At 42.7% G+C, this 18177-nt stretch overlaps 2 protein-coding genes across 5 annotated transcripts in view; one reads left to right on the top strand and one right to left on the bottom strand.

The window, feature by feature from the left end:
* Positions 1 to 87: 87 nt before the first annotated feature.
* Positions 88 to 14449, top strand: MFSD14A (major facilitator superfamily domain containing 14A). The gene is made up of 12 exons (XM_069022568.1): positions 88 to 331; positions 5581 to 5676; positions 6757 to 6819; positions 7425 to 7552; positions 8643 to 8757; positions 9863 to 10081; positions 10369 to 10482; positions 10940 to 11011; positions 11472 to 11584; positions 11737 to 11834; positions 12367 to 12530; positions 13113 to 14449. Exons 1-12 carry the CDS (start codon positions 245 to 247, stop codon positions 13317 to 13319), a joined length of 1476 nt encoding a protein of 491 aa, XP_068878669.1. The 5' UTR covers positions 88 to 244; the 3' UTR covers positions 13320 to 14449.
* SASS6 (SAS-6 centriolar assembly protein) overlaps positions 14417 to 18177 on the bottom strand; it is a 12934-nt gene continuing 9173 nt past the window's right edge. For 3 of the 4 annotated variants that reach the window (XM_069022563.1, XM_069022567.1, XM_069022566.1), the window contains 4 exons: positions 17277 to 17399; positions 16858 to 16946; positions 16309 to 16400; positions 15036 to 16213 (listed from right to left, as the gene is read on the bottom strand). In XM_069022563.1, coding sequence (XP_068878664.1) covers positions 16125 to 16213; positions 16309 to 16400; positions 16858 to 16946; positions 17277 to 17399 — 393 coding nt within the window. In that variant the 3' untranslated portion in view covers positions 15036 to 16124. Of the gene's footprint in view, positions 14925 to 15035; positions 16214 to 16308; positions 16401 to 16857; positions 16947 to 17276; positions 17400 to 18177 lie in introns of those variants that run through there. The other variant, XM_069022565.1, reaches the window with a different exon arrangement.

Here is an 18177-nt window from a genome sequence, read left to right as displayed (position 1 = left end):
CGCCAGCCCGCACTTCCCGACGCGGGCGGGGCGCTCGGCGCACGTGAGCGGCGCGCGGCCAATGGCGCGATCGCGTGATGCGCAGCGCCGACTGCGCGCGCGGTGGGGCTGCGCAAGATGGCGGCGGGCGCGTGAGGGGTGGCGGCGGCCGCGCCGGAGGGACGGAGGGAGCCGAGGCCCGAAGGGAGCCGGGAGCGGCCGCTGGTGCCGTCGCTGGTGCCGCCCCCTGGGGTGCGATGGTAAAATGACCCAGGCGGGGAAGAAGAAGAAGCGCGCCGTGAACCGCAGCATCATGCTGGCCAAGAAGATCATCATTAAGGACGGCGGGACGGTGAGGCCGGGGGCGCGGGGCGGCCCGGGGGACGGCTGGCGGCGGCGGGGGGCCCCGGAGAGCCCCGACCTCCGCGGCGGTGCGGGGGCCGGCCCCGGGCGGGTAGGGCCCGGTCCGGCCGGGTCGGTGGGCCCGCGGGCCTCGGGCCGGCCTCGCCTGTGTCGGTCGCGGTGCCTTCACGGCCGCCGCAGCCCCGATGGGCGCGCTCGGCAGCCCGGGCCGGTGTCCGCGGGGCGGCTGCCCGAGGAGCACCTGTGAGCGTGTCAGGCTGCTTCGCTCCGCCCGCAAACGCAGTTTGTTCCTCGCGTCGGCCGGGTTTTGGGGCGCAGGAGCGAGTGCGGCCTCAGGCGCTGGGCCTGGGGCACGGCGGGTCGTTACGGCCGCCCAGGTGAGCGGAGCCTGCCCGAGCCGAGCGTGGCTCCCGTGAGCGAGGGCACGCAGGGGCTGCCGGCGATTGGCAGCGACCGCTGTCCCCGCTGTGCCCGTGGTCAGACAGAACGGGCCCGCGAGGGGGACAGACGCCAGCCCTGAGCAGTCCCCCAGATGGCTCCCGGAAGAAAGGTTTTTGCAGTTCTTCCCACTATTTTGCTTCCTCTTAAATACATAAATTTGAAAAATAAAGGAAGTTAAGTGTTTGGGCTGCTGGAGCTTGGATTTGGTTTGGGTGGTTTTTTGGTTGGTTTTTTTTGCATTGATGAGTGCCATTACTTGCAGTGTATCGTTGCCCCTGGATTTTTTCCACTGTGTAACACTGTAGCTTCGATGTGCCCTGTTCTATATACAATGCCATTATTTCAAATAACGAGACATCTTGACAGACTAAATTGCTGATGGCCCTTCAGTTTGTCTTTTTGGAACAATAATGGAGAAGAGACACAGTCTCATTACTTGTTCATCGAAGTGGCCAACTGGCTGGATTACTTAAGTGCTAGGAAGCAAAACGAATTTTGGTGATGGTTGTTGGTGTTTTCTAAGATGTGTTCTTGTTCTTTTTAAAGATAGAAATATATGAGATTACCTTGTACACGTGTTAAATGCAAGTGTTTTAGATTGAGTAATACAAGCAGAGTAAATGTTACTCAGGGCACACGGTGCTTCATAATTTCTCTCTGGAGTATCATTGATTAAGATACAGTGTGTTTCCAAGTGTCCCTAACTTCTCAACTTTAACTTTTTTTTGCCAAGAGAGGAGAAATATCTATTACAATTAACTGCATTCAATGATACTTGTGCTACATCATTCGGTGCCTCCCACCAGTTTCAAAAGCTGAATGCAAACGCCCATTCTGTAATAATTTAATTTACATTGGAAAACAGTGGAAAAATGGGCCATAAGCATTAGCTGAAGGTATGTAGATTGTTGTTAGGCTACAAAAAGTTCAGCTTGTGATACTTTCTGCCTTTAAAGAAATGGAATTTGTTTGTGTTAAATACATTCTTTAAGTTATGAAGTCTGATATAGCAGAGTGTTCTTTATAACAACAGCAGAAACTCCATGCATAGAATTTTGTTTAATATTTGCTGAAATGTTAAGTTAGCCTTCAGTGCTCAGCATCCTCAGCTGCTTTGTTCATTACCCAGTGTGGTGTGTGACATTCTGGGAAACAGGTGCCTGAAAATGGCCCCTATGTCTTAAATGTCTCCCACTGGCAAATCAGTAATTAATCAAGCATCTTCATGTGCACTTTCCAGCCTGATTGGTTTATTTTGGAATTGTTTGACATCAGAGAAAATTGTGTGAGCCAGAAAGAATGTACAGATGACTAATGAGGCAGTGGTACAGGCAGAAAGAGTTTCTGATGGGAAACCAAAAAACAAAACAAAACAAAAACCAAGCACCAAAAAAGCAAAAAGGAAAACCCACCCATTGTTTCTGCAAAGGCTCTCCTCCCACTGCAGTTTCTGCTGGGTCTCCTTGACAAGGCAGTGGGTGGTGCAGGAGCTTGGGTTGGTGCATAGTGGTATTTTTGTGGTTTTCTATTTGCAGCTTTAGTAGCTGTATCACAGAAAAAATGTGTAATGGTGTGTTGTACTCAAGTGTGTGTTGTCAGATTTCACCAAAGGAGAGTCAGTAACACCAGTGAAGTGATTTCATAGAATCACAAATGGTTTGGGTTGGAAAGGACCTTAAAGATCATCTATTTCCAACCCCCAGCCATGGGCAGGGACACCTTCCATAGAGCAGGTTGCTCAAAATCCCATCTAGCCTGGCATTGAACACTTCAGGGGTAGGGCAGCCACGACTTCTATTTCAACACTTTTTTTTCCCCAGCAATTTTAATTTTTCCTTCCTTTATGTATTCATCTTATGTAAGATAATGCATTTTTGAAGCAGTCATGAAACAAATTAGAGATTAAGGCTTCATATGGTGCTTTTTCCTTTCCAGCAGAGAAGCAACAGCTCTGGTCTTACATAGAATGCCTTTGTTGCTTTGATAGTTATTCTGTTGTTGTCAGATGTGTGTTCTTAGGCTTGCCTGGCATGTACACTTTTTATCACTGGCATGAATGAGAGTACAAGGTGTTTGATTAAAGACATCTTCTCTATAACCAGAGGAGAAGGCATTCTTGGAGCCCTATTTGTGCTGCAGGTTTAGCCAGGCAGAAATACGCTCTGGCTACTTGTAACAGGAGGGTTGCTGTTATTCTGATTGGAACATCTCAGTTCCACCTTGTTCTCACAAGGCCCCTGTGTCTTTTCTCTCCAGGACTAGGGCCTTCTGATTCAGTTGCACTTAAGCCATTGCATTACACTGTGTTAGCCCCTTTGGAAAGCACAGGGGGCAGGTTTGTAGAGTAGGGCAGGGCTGAACACCCAGCACCTGCACTGTACCTGTTGGGTTGGGAGGGTGCATCAGACTGGTACTGAAACCTTGTGGACTGAATGCTTATAATGTGTCTTAATACACTGCAGTGTAACTGCTTATTCATCTCCTTCCCTTTCACCTCAGAAGCATCCTTGTTACTCGATAGTTCCCACCACCTTTAAAAATGGCCATAGAGATGATGATCTAAATGTGACTAAATTACCTTTTTGTTGATAAGAACAAATAATCTGTGATAAGTACCTGGTGATAAGTGAGCACTAGCAACAAGAAAGCAGGGAAGTTGAACCCTAGTGATCTAAATGTCCCTTCTGTTCATTTTTGCCAGTGTGTTGGAAAGCTCTGTTGGTGTTGCTTACAGCTGGATGACAGGGCAGAGGGCAGCACTCACCCACCCGAGGCCTCTAAAGTCAGCAGCAGTTCTGTGCAGAGCAGCCGCTGCTTTCATTCTGCTGTTTGGCTTTGTGGAGGAGGGCAGCATGGGGACAGATGGCCTTTGCCTTCGTTCGTGTTTGCTGTGAATGGAGGTGCTCTTGACTCCCATGCTGGAAGGGGTGGGATGGTTTGTGACACCTCCCTCACTGTCTGTCATGCCTCAAGGGGCCATGTGCCAGCAATGTGACAGGAATCTGGGGGCTATCAGAATGAACCTGATTTTATGAGACTGAGTCAAACAGCTAACATTGATACTTACAGTTTGTGCAGAGCTGGATAAATTTTTAACCCAAAGCTAAAATAAGGATTGTGGGGGGAAAGGGAAAAGAATTGTGGGAAGAGATGATAATTATAGCCACTCTCTGTACCTACAAAGACTGTTAATTTACCTCCTTAGGCTGAAAATATAGCAGAAATATCTGTATGGTATGTCTGTATTTACTGAAGAGAGCTTGGAAAAGAAAAACAGCACAGTGCTGAGGTACTTCTGTAATTCACCTCTTACAGATTGATATGGTTACTTTTGAAAATTAAGACTTTTTCTAGCAATAGGGGTGAGTAGGCAGTGAGGTTTTCTGTATTTATTTCCTACATTTGTTCAATAAGCTCTTTATTTCTATGTTGGAAATACTGGAATCTGGAAAGAAAAGTTAGGTGTGGCTTGCATAAATCTCCTAATAAAAGAAAGACTCCAGTATTACCTAACTGCAGCTTAAAATTGTGTTGTATTTGAGGCTGGAAGGCACCTCCAACATTGTTAATCCAACTACCCCAGTGTCTTACCCCAGACAGGGTCAGCTGGAGCAGTTTGCTCAGGACTATGTCCACTGGGGTTTGGAAGATGGAAACTGTTTCAGAGGGGGTTGCTTTTTTGAGGTACAAGTATAATTTGTTGTATTTTCACTATGAGCCTCCAGTCCTGTCACTGACACTTCTGAGAAGAGTCTGGCTCTTGTCTTTGCTCTTCCATTAGCTACTTATACACATTGATAAAATCCCTCTGAGCCTCCTCGGGAAGCAGCTGAGGTCCTTAGCCTGTGTATGTGTGCTCAGTGTAAATGCGAGGTCTGATCACATCAGGGCCGCTCTGTTAGTAGCTCACCTTTGCACAGAGCAGGCAAAGTAGATGTTAAGGCAGCACTTCTAAGTTGAAAGAATGCATGTAAGATTTCTGAGGAGTTATTCATACTGCTTTCATATGAAAATAATTAGTGAGCCCTGTCCTTAATTTGCAAATGTTGAACTATGGTATGTTGTTTGACAGCATTTACAGAGTCTACCAGATGAGCAGGTTGTCCCACCCATGCTCTTTTTGTTCTCTTCAAAAGCTACCTCTGCTTCTACTAAATCACTGAACAATTTCGAGTTCCCTTTGTCAAACCTTTTATCTGCATCTCTTCCTGCATTTGAAGCACACTGTAACTGATAGGCCTGCACTCAGTATTTGGGAAGTGATCAGTGCTGTTCCTGAGATTTGCTTCTGGTGCTCATGATTTTAGTTTCTTTCCTGGTTTAGAGCCATGTTTTGTATGTAGCAGTGGTACCTTTTAGTAACAGAAGAGCTGTTTGATAGACCAGGTAGTGAGACTTGGGGATAGCTGAGTGTGAACACTGTCGTGTTTTGAAACCATGGAATCTTGGTTCCATGCGGCTCTGCATAGACTTAAGCATTTTTTCAAGGAAAACAAACTAATTCCCTGAAGAAGAGTCTGTTTTCTCTGTAGCATCCTTGTTTCCCAGATTGGCAATGTAAGAGATTTATTTTTTGAGATGGCAGTGAAGGATTCTGCAGAGTAAGAGCAGGACACTTCAGGACAGTAGCATCAAAGGGTTACTCGGTAACTCTGTACCAGTTAGCTTGGGTAACTATTCCCAAGTTTTGAGTCCTGTTTCATTATTAATCCTTCTGTTTATAGTGTTCAGATGCATTTCTCATGACTCTGATAGATGATCAGATGTTTTAATCACCTGTCTTTTGTCCTGTTTCAGCCTCAAGGAATAGGTTCACCTAGTGTCTACCATGCTGTTATTGTGATCTTCTTGGAGTTTTTTGCTTGGGGACTCCTGACAGCTCCCACTCTAGTGGTAGGTAATCCTCGGGAGCTTTTTCTCACTCTGTGGGAGGTGGGACAATTACTGCAAAGGCACTCAGCGTCTTCTGAATTACATGAAATGAAAATTACATATGACTGAGCTGCTCTGTTGTACAAGTGAAAAAAAAGTTCTATAATTTTGGATGATACCAAAATTTCAATTATTTCGTTATAGCAGTGTAATGGTTGTAGCACAGCTGTTTACATGCAAGTCTGCTAACACTCAAGCTTACATGTAAATATTTTCTGATTGAAACCAGTAAGGTGGTAATGAAATTCTTTCCTTTCAAGATGCCATAAAACATTGGCACATTACAAATGTAAGGACAAAAATACACTTGAAATTTACTAACATTATGCAAGCGTGTGTGTAGGTAGGGAGGTCTTTGCTGACCTGGCTGTGTTTTAAGCAGAAGCTTCAGAGCACAGACTGTGTTCCACCAGTCAAAGCATCCCTGTGATTTGTGAGACAGTCATATCAATGTGTTTGTACCAAAGTACTTTCTCATGTAGTCGGTTGCTTTTAATTTGGATTTAATTTGTGAGTGATACATGCTGACAAATTAAAAGGAGTTAAGGCTAAAAAATCTCCCAAGCCAACTCCACTTAAAATGCAGTCTTGGTGCTGCTCTGAAAGCTGATGTTACCCATGAACAGTTTCTTGGGTATGAACTGCACATTGTCACTGAATGAAATCCCTGTCATCTAAACACAAATCAGACTGAGTCAGCTCCATTTCTGGCTTCTGCTCGCCAAACTGAGAGCCGCTTCAGGATGGTGACGTCTCCTCTCTCTCTCCAGTCCCCAACAGATGACACAGTAACATGTGGAGAGTCTGGTCTGAGATAATTTTCTAGGTTCTCTGTGGTTTATTTACATTTCAGGCACTGAAATCTCAAAATGCCTTCCTTGCAAATTAATCACATTGTTTGTAGTTTGCTTTTTTTCTTCTTTCTTTTCTCTGTAATCTATGAAAATAAAAAAACTACTGTGCATCATAAAGTTGGATGTGTCATGAGCAATATTTGTAGTTGATATTGTGTAAATGACAGTATTCATATTTCTTCTCCAGGTTTTGCATGAAACCTTCCCAAAACATACATTTCTAATGAATGGTCTAATTCAAGGAGTAAAGGTAAGTTGACAGAAGTTAATCACAAGTACAGTTTAAAGTGAGTGGTGGGAGGAATATAGAAATAACTGCCAGCTGAGAGAAACAGTCAAGAGGTTTTTCAGTATGGCTTTCATAGTATAAATAAAAAGGGAATAAATTACTGCTAAAAAGGCAGGTGTGCATCTTTTTACTTTCAACAAGGTATTGCTTGGCCTGTATCTACTGTTTGGGTTCAGCAAATAAAAAGGTAGTTGATTAATCCCAAATGATGCATATGGTGTTAAAAGTGGATAATTTTTTACTCGGAGCTTGTTGCCCCAGTAGGATATTTTCCATTACTTAGATTCATGTGAATTTTAAGAAGACAGTAACACACAGTTCATGAAACTGCTAGTATGACTGGATCCATCTGCATTTTGAATTTTGTGTAGTTCTGAGGTAACAGATCTCAAATTTTATTTAACCAGACATGGGAGAGAAGATGAGTGATGGTTGGTCACATTGCTTTTGGTGCATTGCACTGTAGCCATTGACTTGAGTTGAACCAGTGCTCTTGGACTGTGCTGTGGTCAGCTATCACGAGTCTGACCACTTAGTTCTAACTTCAAATGTTTTGTTTCACCTAGGGCTTATTGTCGTTTCTCAGTGCCCCACTCATAGGTGCCCTGTCTGACGTGTGGGGACGAAAGTCCTTCTTGCTGCTAACAGTATTTTTTACCTGTGCACCAATACCACTAATGAAGATCAGCCCATGGTTAGTAAATTGTTTCACACCAGATTGGCTGTTGCTTTTCAAGGTTGCTATCTAATGCTTATGTGTGTAGCATTGTTGATAAAATGCTGTTTGTGCTTGATGGAAGGTTGAGGCTTTTGTATTACTTCTGTGCAAAGCTGGGGGAACAGTAAACCTGAAGCAGCTGCCATGAGGCCAAAGGCCTTGGTCAGAATTTCAATAGCTGCTGATTTTGATCTCTGTGCTGTAAGCCCTATGTCCTGCTCCAGCACATCTGCCAAAGCTGGAAAACAGTCCAGTGTTTTCCAGGACTGTGCAGGCATGGATTGTGGCCACAGTTCTCACTCAGATACCAGCCAGCAACACTGAAATCAAAACATTACGTAATGCAGGTGCGTGAAATAACCATTTGTAACCTACAAGTTGCACAAGTTTTACACTTTTGTTTCTCCAATTCTAAAATCGACTGGCTTTGATGCTGTGTGCACCTTATTGACCTGTTAACTGGCTGGAACCTTGCCCAGGTATGGCAGGAGTCAGAGGCCCGGGCTCGCTCCCTGACCCCTGTGCTGTCCCTGAGGGTGGAGCAGCAGTGGCACAGCCTGCACTGACACAGGCCAGTGCCAGCTGCTCAGGTAGCTCCGTCAGCCTTTTCTGTTTTCCCTCTGGTCACACAGGCTTGCTCATCTCTCTTCAGAAGGAGCTTGTTTCTAAGTGTTTATTAAGGTTTCAAATGCCAAGTGCTAGTGCCTATAGCATAAAGATATGGCAGATGTTGAGGCCTTTCAATGACCAGGTTCTCAAAATACTGAAGTTCCTAATTTGCTTTGGGTCATAGACCAGTTGAGTTTATTAGCTGAACACCTCGTTTCCTAGTAGTACTTAATCACAGCAGCTTTTTGTAGATGTTAAAAATCGTGCTGTTTGTACTTGGTGCACGTAGAAGTTACACAGTTCTGTCAAGACACGTTCACATCGGCTTTATCCAAGATTATCTCAATAAATTGTCAGGATAAGTTGGACAAGGTAATTTATTGTTCAACTGCACTTGGACTGAATAGACTTTTTGTTTCTATTTAGCTGTTCTAATTTTTTTTTATCGTGTTCTTAGGTGGTACTTTGCTGTAATCTCCGTGTCTGGAGTTTTTGCAGTGACATTTTCTGTAGTTTTTGCATATGTAGCAGACATAACCCAAGAACATGAGAGAAGCATGGCCTATGGTTTGGTATGTATTATTTGGGCTCTTTTCCTGTGGTATTCAGTACTAAGCCCTTCAGTTTGTAATGCTTTTCAAAATGCTCCTACGCAAGTTGTTTTTAATTTGGAGTCAGGTTTTTCTGTTTAATTGTTCCTGTCATCCAGTCTTGTATCTCTTGAATATTCTGCTTCTAAATGAAACAAAACATGATGGTGTTAAAAGCTATCTTGAGTGTCTGTCTCAACAGCTCTTATCAGTCTTAATGATGTAATTTGAGGAGCTTTAGTTATTCCTCCTTTGTTGTCCACACTGGTACTACTCTTGTCATCTTTTCAAAAACCTCACCTTTTGTTCTGGAACTGCCACTGTGTGGCACTTGACTGCGCCTGCCTGTGTCTCCAGTCACTCTGCTGTGCTGCAGTTCAGAACAAACTTAGCTGAGTTACTTGTCTAAGTTCTTACAACTCACCTCTGCTTCTCCATTATCTCCTGATACCGTGCCAGGTCCCAGGAGCCTTCACAGCCTCATGTTATTATGGATTAGCAGAATTATTTTTTGTGTTTAAGTTACAGAATCCATTACCATTCAGCAGGAAGAGCTGAAAGCAATGGATATAGAACAAAATAGTTTCTCTGTGCCTGTACACATCAGGGATTGAGATACGTTGAGAAAGTTCCTTCAGTTTTTAAGTTAACATCTTTCACAAGGCCAGCTGGTCAACTGAGAGCTACTGAGTTGGATTAACCAGCATATTACATTTAATATACCCTTTATACATGTGATTTCTTTTTTTTAACAGACATTGCCTATTTCACTAATATGGAGATTAAATACAGCTTATTGCTTCCCAGAGGTATTAGTAGAGTCTGTAGTTAATTAAACTTAATTATGTCAATACATGCAAGAGTGCTGTGAGCCTCACATTGCTGTCCAGTTATCAGAAAAAGAACGTTTTTCTTGAAAAATTGTGATTGTCTAAAACACACAGGTGCTACCACATAGGCATAGGAAAAAGGTTACTTTTAATTACTATGTGATTTAAATGGTTAGGCTTCTGAAAAGGAGGAAATGTGGGTAGTAACACTGCTGACTTGTCTCACTGAAAATCTTACCAGCTGTTACTTATTTCAGGTTTCGGCAACTTTTGCAGCAAGTTTAGTCACCAGCCCTGCTATCGGTGCCTACCTTGGCCGAGCGTACGGAGACAGCCTGGTGGTGGTGCTGGCTACAGCAATAGCCCTGCTGGACATTTGTTTTATCCTTGTTGCTGTACCGGAATCGCTGCCAGAGAAGATGAGGCCAGCATCCTGGGGAGCACCCATTTCGTGGGAACAGGCTGACCCCTTTGCAGTAAGCTACTAAAATAGGGAATATTTTGTTACTTGTAGATACTGAGTTTGGAGACAGGGAAGAGACTGAATTTACGATAGTTCAGGCTTGAAAAACAAAGCCTGCAATTTCTTCAAGCTTGACCTTGGTTCACTGATGATACTTTTGCCAACAATCTTGCTAAACATAAAGGGAATGCTTTGGTGGTGTCACGTAACAATTTCATTGACAGGCTTTTCAGAGCCCAGCTAGGAATGCTTTTTGGAAATGAAGGTGGAATATTTTTTAAATCTTTTTTCTTGCCGTAGTCCCTGAAGAAAGTCGGCCAGGACTCCATTGTGCTGCTAATCTGCATAACAGTCTTTCTTTCCTACCTCCCAGAGGCAGGCCAATATTCCAGCTTCTTCCTATACCTCAGACAGGTAATGTAACATTTTGGTATGAATTTGAACAAAAGTAGATTTACAGGATTAAAGAAAGTTTTCAGTATTACTGAACTAGTATGGAAAGTACAGATAACTCATATAATTTAGAAGCTCCCACGAACTGGTTTAAGTCCTCTTGTTTGTTTTTTAGACAGAGAGGAGAGGGGAGTGATGAATGAGTTACAAAACAGTTTCTTGCATTTTGTAATTATTTGCATTATTCTTGGACTATTCTTGAGGTTAAATATGTTGAACTGGCTTTATTTTTGAGGGAACAATTTAATTGTTTTCTGTTTATGTCCCTTTATTTTCATTTACTTGTTTGATGTAATGAGAAAAAAGATGAGGAGCTGAATAATAATGTCTTCTGCACTGTGTGTTCCCTCACTGGGGTTTGTGACATCATGACATATGGTTTATGGTTAATAATCAAATTGCCTTTTTTTAAATATAGATAATGGGATTTTCATCTGAAAGTGTTGCAGCATTTATAGCAGTCCTTGGGATTCTTTCCATTATTGCACAGGTGAGTTACTGCTGTGTGTGTCATTGATGTGGCAAGCTGAAAAGAAGGAAGCACTGTGGAGAATGGAGAACACTGTGATTCCATAAATGTGATTCAGCTTTTCTGTGTCTGTTTTTTATTAAATCTCTGAAAACTGGTTAAGACTCTAAGTTAGATGAAAACACTTGACAACAAGGGTTTGCTTCATTAAGGGAAAACGAAATCCTTTGTACATCAAAGAAGGGGTGATGGTTTGGTCATATTACTTGCTAAATGACTCTGGTTTTTTTTGGTAGAGGCAAATACTGCTTCTGAAGAACACTACTTAAAAATTAGTTTATTGCATGTATTTGACATTAAGTATAAAATGTTTTCAGGTTTTTTGTTGTTTTTTAATTCATTAACTCATCAGCTTATCTGTGTTTAATATTTAGAATGAGATGTTATTTTTCTGACACTTTACTTTTCCCTTCTCTGTTAGACAATAGTGTTGAGTTTACTGATGCGGTCCATTGGAAACAAGAACACCATCCTGCTGGGCCTGGGGTTCCAAATACTGCAGCTGGCGTGGTATGGCTTTGGATCAGAGCCATGGTACGCACGTTTCTCTCTGGTCTGGCCGGTGGGGCTTGGTTTGCATTTATCCCTTCTGCATAGGGTGTGAGTGCAGGATAGCTGGGGGCGGCCCCGCGCTCCCCGGGCAGAGCTGCGGCCCCGGAGCGCTCACTGCAGTGTGTGTTTTGCAGGATGATGTGGGCAGCCGGCGCCGTGGCCGCCATGTCCAGCATTACTTTCCCAGCTGTCAGCGCCCTGGTCTCACGAACTGCTGATGCGGACCAGCAGGGTAGGTTTGCTCCTGGTTCTTGGAATTCTAGGCAAGGAATACTGTGCAGGCACACTGGGCTCTGGGCTTAGTGCTTGTCAGCCAGGCTGAGGCTTGGCAGGGCAGCCCAGACACCTGAGGTTCCTTGGAAGTTGCACTGTGTGCGTACCATGTACTTCTGGTGCAGAGGGAAGACTTTCAACAAGGCCCTGTGGTAGCAAAATACTCAGCAAACTCGGGGCACTGTTCCTCGCTGTTGCACACAGTGCTCTCTCTCCCGTGTGAGACAATGACAGCAGGGATAAGTATCCTTCTCCTGGCCTCTGAACTAGCTCAGCGTGGCAGGCACTGCCCTCTGCTAGAGGCAGATAGAAAAACCACTCGAGTATATGATAATGACCAGCTCTTGGCACCCCTTGGTTATTGCTACCCAGAGTGCAACACCATTTAGAGCTTTCTTGCCTGCATCAGTTTTTAGGTGAAGTCAACAGAAATAGTTAATTATCTATGTATAGCTACAGCTAGGTAAGAACATGTATTTCACTTTTCCCAGGTGTTGTTCAGGGGATGATTACAGGAATTCGAGGACTCTGTAATGGTTTGGGACCAGCACTTTATGGTTTTATATTCTATATATTTCACGTTGAATTGAATGAACTGCCCATGCCCGAATCACCATCAGGAGGTAGTGTGGTTGCACAATACCATTTACAACAGGTACGTTTATTCTGTACTTACTGCTTCCAAAAGTTGTTAGGAAGGGCTCCTGTGCCCATCAGTTCAATGCTGTGTTACATTTTGTTACACTGACTGCAAATGAAGGGTGTAGCAAGAGGTTTCTAAGTCCTTCAGGGGAGGGTTATTTAACTATATTTAATTACATGCACTGGTTTAGTTTAATTTTCAAATAGCTACAGCTGACAGTCATAGACAACTGTGACCCTTGTGAGGAGACTACCTTGAGGGAAGGATGGACAGTTACTACTGGTGCATGGGTTTTTGTGTTGTCCTTTTACCAAGCGCTCAATTCTTTTTTTATTAAGCTTTTGGGGAAACTCAGCAGGAAGAACTTGCACTAGAAAAGGAAGTTGGCAAGCATTAATATGAACCATGTGCTCCCTTGTCCTAAATCTTAGGATGTAATTCCTTCTCATTCCTTCTAAAAGTCTGCACTGTATTCACTAGTGTGTTAGGGAGCAGCTCTTCCCACTCTTGAAATGGGTAATTAGCAACTGTAGGCTGTTAATGTGTGTCTAAAGGCTCATTAATGCTTTGTGGTGTCACTGTTGTTGTTTTCAGAATTCCATAATTCCTGGACCTCCGTTCTTATTTGGAGCGTGCTCTGTGCTGTTGGCATTACTTGTTGCCTTGTTTATTCCTGAACACACAAACCTAAATGTAAGATCCAGCAACTGGAAGAAACACTGTGGCAGCCACGGCCATCCCCACAGCCCACAAGCTCCTGGTGAAGCTAAAGAACCTTTACTGCAAGATACAAATGTATGACAAAAATCCCAGGAAGACTGTTTGGACTCTTCTTTCATCAGCAGTTTGGGATACACATTCCAACTCCATCAAAATGTAATTTCTTAAGGTAATCTTAAGAAGCATCTTTCTGCATGAAATCTGTAGGAATTGAAACAGGAACTTTCTCCAAAGATGTTGCCATTGAACTAAAAACTAACTTGCTTTTATAAACAAACTGTTACATACTTGTCTCTTGCCATGAAATACTGTTACTGCTAAACTTTACATTCTAGTTCAGAGACAAACAATAGTCAAGGCATGAGCATGTGTCCTTCTGTTTCCTTACGGTGGTGAGCTTTAATTCTAGTCATGCTACGTCTCAATGAGACAGACTGGCATCCATGTGGACCCATTCGTTTTAATGTTGTAAAATCTTGGGTCAGATGATTCAAAGCCTTAATGTAAATGTACTTAAGTAGGGAGGTGAATTGGTATCATTTCTTTTAATAGTCACATGGCAGGTTTTTTTTAAGTTTGTACTAATATAAAAATCACACGAGCACGCTTGCTGAACAGTAAAAGTTATTTTTATGTAAGTGCATTTACTCTTTCTATTTTTGGATAAACGGTCGTATCAAACACTTGTTGAAATATGAAGGAGGTGTTTTGGGCCTGCAGATTTTAATACTGGCTCTAAACCTCTGCTTTCCTCTGTACCGTTTATTAAACCACTCTATTTCTGATGTTTGCGTAATCATAAAGGACCTCAAAACTTGAATACACAGACTGAACTCTACAAGCTGATAGCCTTGAATCTGTGCGTGTGCTATATAGTGGCCTTTGAGGACTGTCACAATAACCCTTTTGCATTACAGAGCTAAAGTTTTAGTCCTACATTTTCAGGACCCTTAGTACAGAAGAGAGCTTTATACAATTACTGATGTGAATTTCTCTAAAAGTGTATATTTTTGTGTCCAGTTGTATTATTTAAGTGTTCCTTTGTATAAATTTGTGTATAAAGTATTGTATAGGTTTAAAACGTTTTCATCTTGTGGTTATTGCTTAATGCTTTTTTACCTTTGAACATTCACCATGGTTGACCAAGAGCAGGAAAAAAAATGTAAATATACTGTTAATAAAGTTGAATATTTTAATGAATTTTTAAATAATTGTGAATGTCTCTTCAAAGCTTCAGTGATGTTCAGTAGTTGCATGTGTGTTATACTTCAGCAGGTGTGAACAGTCAGCTGGAGTAGAGGTCCAGCATGGAGCTTTATGTGTTAGCTAAAGCAGCCCTGAGCACAGTGGAGGGGTCTCTGCTGTCCAGCAGTACAAGGTCCCTGCAGCTGGCTCCTTGTTTCCTGGGGCCTCCAGTGGAACAGGATGGCCACAGATCCAGGCTCCAAGGAACAAGTCAGTTCCACACAGCCAGCCTGGCTGGGGCTGCCCAGGCCCAGAGCACCTGTGGTTCACTTTTGATTTAAGAGGCCTGGGAGATGCTGCCACACTCCTTTGACTGCAGCTCATCTGCACTGCACGATCACCACAGCTTCAGTCACTGACACCTGAGGACAGCTGGAGAGGAGCTGCAGGGCTGGGCCTGGGGCACTGCACTGCCTGGGGAACAATATGCAACCAGGAAAACTGCAGAGAAAGGTAAACAAAATACAGCTGTGCTGGTGCTTACCTCAGCTGGGAATTGCAGTACAGTGGAGAGGGGGGTTTAGTACTCCTGAAACATTAGCTAATCAGAGCTTTTGATAAAAACCATTTAATATTTCCATTGCAACACACATGACAAAACCCGACACTACACATTAACATGGTGCTAATTTATAAACAAACTTACACATTTCACACAGCAAAACAAATCACTGAGCAACTCTCTGGGTGCACTTGAGTAACTAAAGTAAAAGGAATGAAATACCTTTAACAAAAATAAGGAATAGTTATTGTAAGGGTACTTTGCCTGGCAGAAGTCTGTGCATGCTCGTTCTGCAGGGGCCACCAAGTGAAAGATGGCACAGAACAGGTTCTTACATGATTCTAGCATTTGAATCCACACAAGAGAACAAGCTGAATACATGTAAGAGAATCTTAAATTTCTTTATAGTCTTACACTTGTAAAGTATGATTTATAAAAATAAAGGAACTTCTCAGCTACTTCACCTTTTAATGTTTTAACATGGTGGCCTATGGAATGTAATACTGAGCAATTCACAGAAAAGTTAGGGGAACCAAGAGGGGGAAGTTTTAATTTTATACCTTCAGTGAAATAATGTAGCATTTTTAGTATGAGATTTGTAAGTCTAAATGCACTTCAAATAAACTGGTTCCAAAATTAAGCAAGTTTTTAAAACCAAACTGTAAGGGAGGGTTAGTGAGGCAGTCACGCCAACATAAGAGCTTGACCATCACTGAAAAGGACAGCACAGCACAGTTTTCTTGTGCTTTCCCTCATCCTTTCTCTGAAAGGAGTGAAAAAATAAAAATTCAGGTAAGTGTTCTCACTCAGGGAATGCACATTTCACACATGTTATAAAAAAACCAGAGAACTTTGGTGGGTTTTTAGGAGGACTTACAGGGTCAGCAATATACTAAGGAAATTCTGCACAGCCCTGGTGACAGCAGTGTTGTTCCCACTAAAGCTCCTTAAGGCTTTATCTTCTTGTCTTTAGGCTCAAGCACTGAAACATCATCCAAGTCAGTTAAGCTCCCTTCCTCAAAGAAAACTGGCTCATAAAATTGTGTCAGTTCACACTGATACTTTACTAACACTCCATTGCAGGACATTCAAAAATCCCCTTAACAGTTAAAAGAGGACTCTTACTGTAAGAACCCTGTCTATGATCCAGGAAAATAGGCCGAGGCTGGTGTTCCTGCAGCTTTTGGTGACGGCTGGGCTTTGGCTGGCAAGTAGGGTCTCAGGTACTCTGCAGAACAGCACAGGACACTGCATTGAACCATGGCTCTTATTGCCCTTCAAGTACATTTCAGATAAGGCCTTGCTCTGCTGTTTCCCACTTACCCGAGTGAAGTGTGTTTTGACTAAGCCCTCGTAAAGGAATGCTGTCATCTTTTCTCTTGAAATACTTGGATTCCAGACCCAGCTGATCACCACTAGAAACAGAAAGGCCAATTACAATTTAAAGCAAATGCAGTTTATTATCAGTGCATTACAATGAGGGCAGCTACAGCCTTGCTCAGCAAAACCTTCAGTAAGAAGTGTGACTACCGTCTTTCTATGACCTTTACCATTTAAAGTTGAACTATCACTGAGTACATTAAGAACAGCCTAGAACTATTTTTTTCAGCAAGCCAGCACTGGATGGCTTAGATCTGCCAGCAGGAGCAACGCTGAACTGTTGTTCTTTGGGGCCCACTCCTGAAAAGCACAGCTCTTCCTCTGGTTTTGACAGACCAACACAAAATTCATTAGCATGGTAACGAAGAAAGGCAGACCACAGAACTAGGCTTGGTACTAGAACCATTCTACTCAGTTCCAAACACACCAAAACGACAAAGGGCTTTATAAATACAATAATAAAAATACTAAATTGCAGTAGATGACACTCACTTCTCCTTATTCGCTGGGTGACCGGCTGCAGGCACTGCGTGAGCATCCAAACATCGACTCAATTTCAAAAGCTGTGAGTTCAACTGAACCTGCAGAGACAAAGAGCTGCAGGTTGAGAGTTACTCCAGATCTGAGAGTCCCCTCCCCCGACAGCATTCCCAGAGAAAAATTCCCAGGGATTTGTGTTTCCACACCTCACTGGCCCTGCTGTGCAGCAAAGCCTGCAGAGAACAAGCAGCCTAAAGCCAAGCATTAGCTGTAACATAGAATATATAGAATAACAGTCATAATATTCACAGCAAGGAGCCTAAGAGTAAGTACAGTAAATATTTATGTACTTTGAGAAATAGTCAAAATGTTGTGCTTTGATAGTTTGTATTGTCACATTTTTAACCAAACAGAAGAGTCAAAGTGCCTGCCTTTGGTACTGGACATTGGGAATTCCCATTTTTGTTGTGTGTCGGTTCCAGAAAGTTCTGGAAGGCATAGAAAGGAGAAATGGGATGACTGATTCCCGAGCTGTGAAAGGATGGTCGGTCAGGCTGTAAAAGAAATAAAAACACATCCATAAAGGAGAAACACAATTCTTCAAGTAATTGTAGAGATTAAAAATTCCAAAATTAACAACTAACTGCCATTACAAAGCCAACACTTAATGTGAGTCTTCCTGATGGGAAGAAAACATCACTTTTCCAAGTTTTGTACATTTAAGGAAAACATAACGTTAAAAAGGTTAGATGAGGTGAGCACTCAGCTAGTAAAAAGCTGCACACCCTGTAATTGATTAAAGTATTAAATGTATCCATCTACAAATCAACAGACCTCTTTGTATGAGCATGCCCTTCCACTATGAACAAGCAGCTCATCAGTTCCTGTTGCTGCTTTGTGACAGCAGAGATTTGTACAACGCGGGGTGAGAACCAGCAAGTTACATTATTCAACAATGACTGCAGGCAGCGTTCCTTAGCCCCTGACTTTCCTGTTTCTGAAAATCACTAGTAAGAGTATTCAAATAGTACACTTTGAGTTTTAACCTTTACAAAGAGAATTAGTAAGTTAACCTCTCAACACAAAAATGCCTTCTTTTCTTGCCTTCACACTGCACTTCACCTTTTCCAAGATAATTCTGTATTGCTTTGTGTATTTTATGTAAATGAGAGCTTAGAAGATTCTCACCTACAAGGCCCAGGACAAGAACCACCCAGCAGGGTATTACATTGTTGAAAAACAAACTAACAACCCCAAAGCACACCCACCCAAAACTGTAGGCCCAGAAGAAGATGAAAACACTTTTTTTTCCCTCTTTTAAGGCCCTGCATT

The sequence above is a fragment of the Aphelocoma coerulescens genome, chromosome 8 (genome assembly GCF_041296385.1).
Source record: "Aphelocoma coerulescens isolate FSJ_1873_10779 chromosome 8, UR_Acoe_1.0, whole genome shotgun sequence".
Taxonomy (NCBI): domain Eukaryota; kingdom Metazoa; phylum Chordata; class Aves; order Passeriformes; family Corvidae; genus Aphelocoma; species Aphelocoma coerulescens.
The sequence above is the reverse complement of the archived record's forward strand: the minus strand, read 5'-3'. Positions and strand labels throughout refer to the sequence as shown.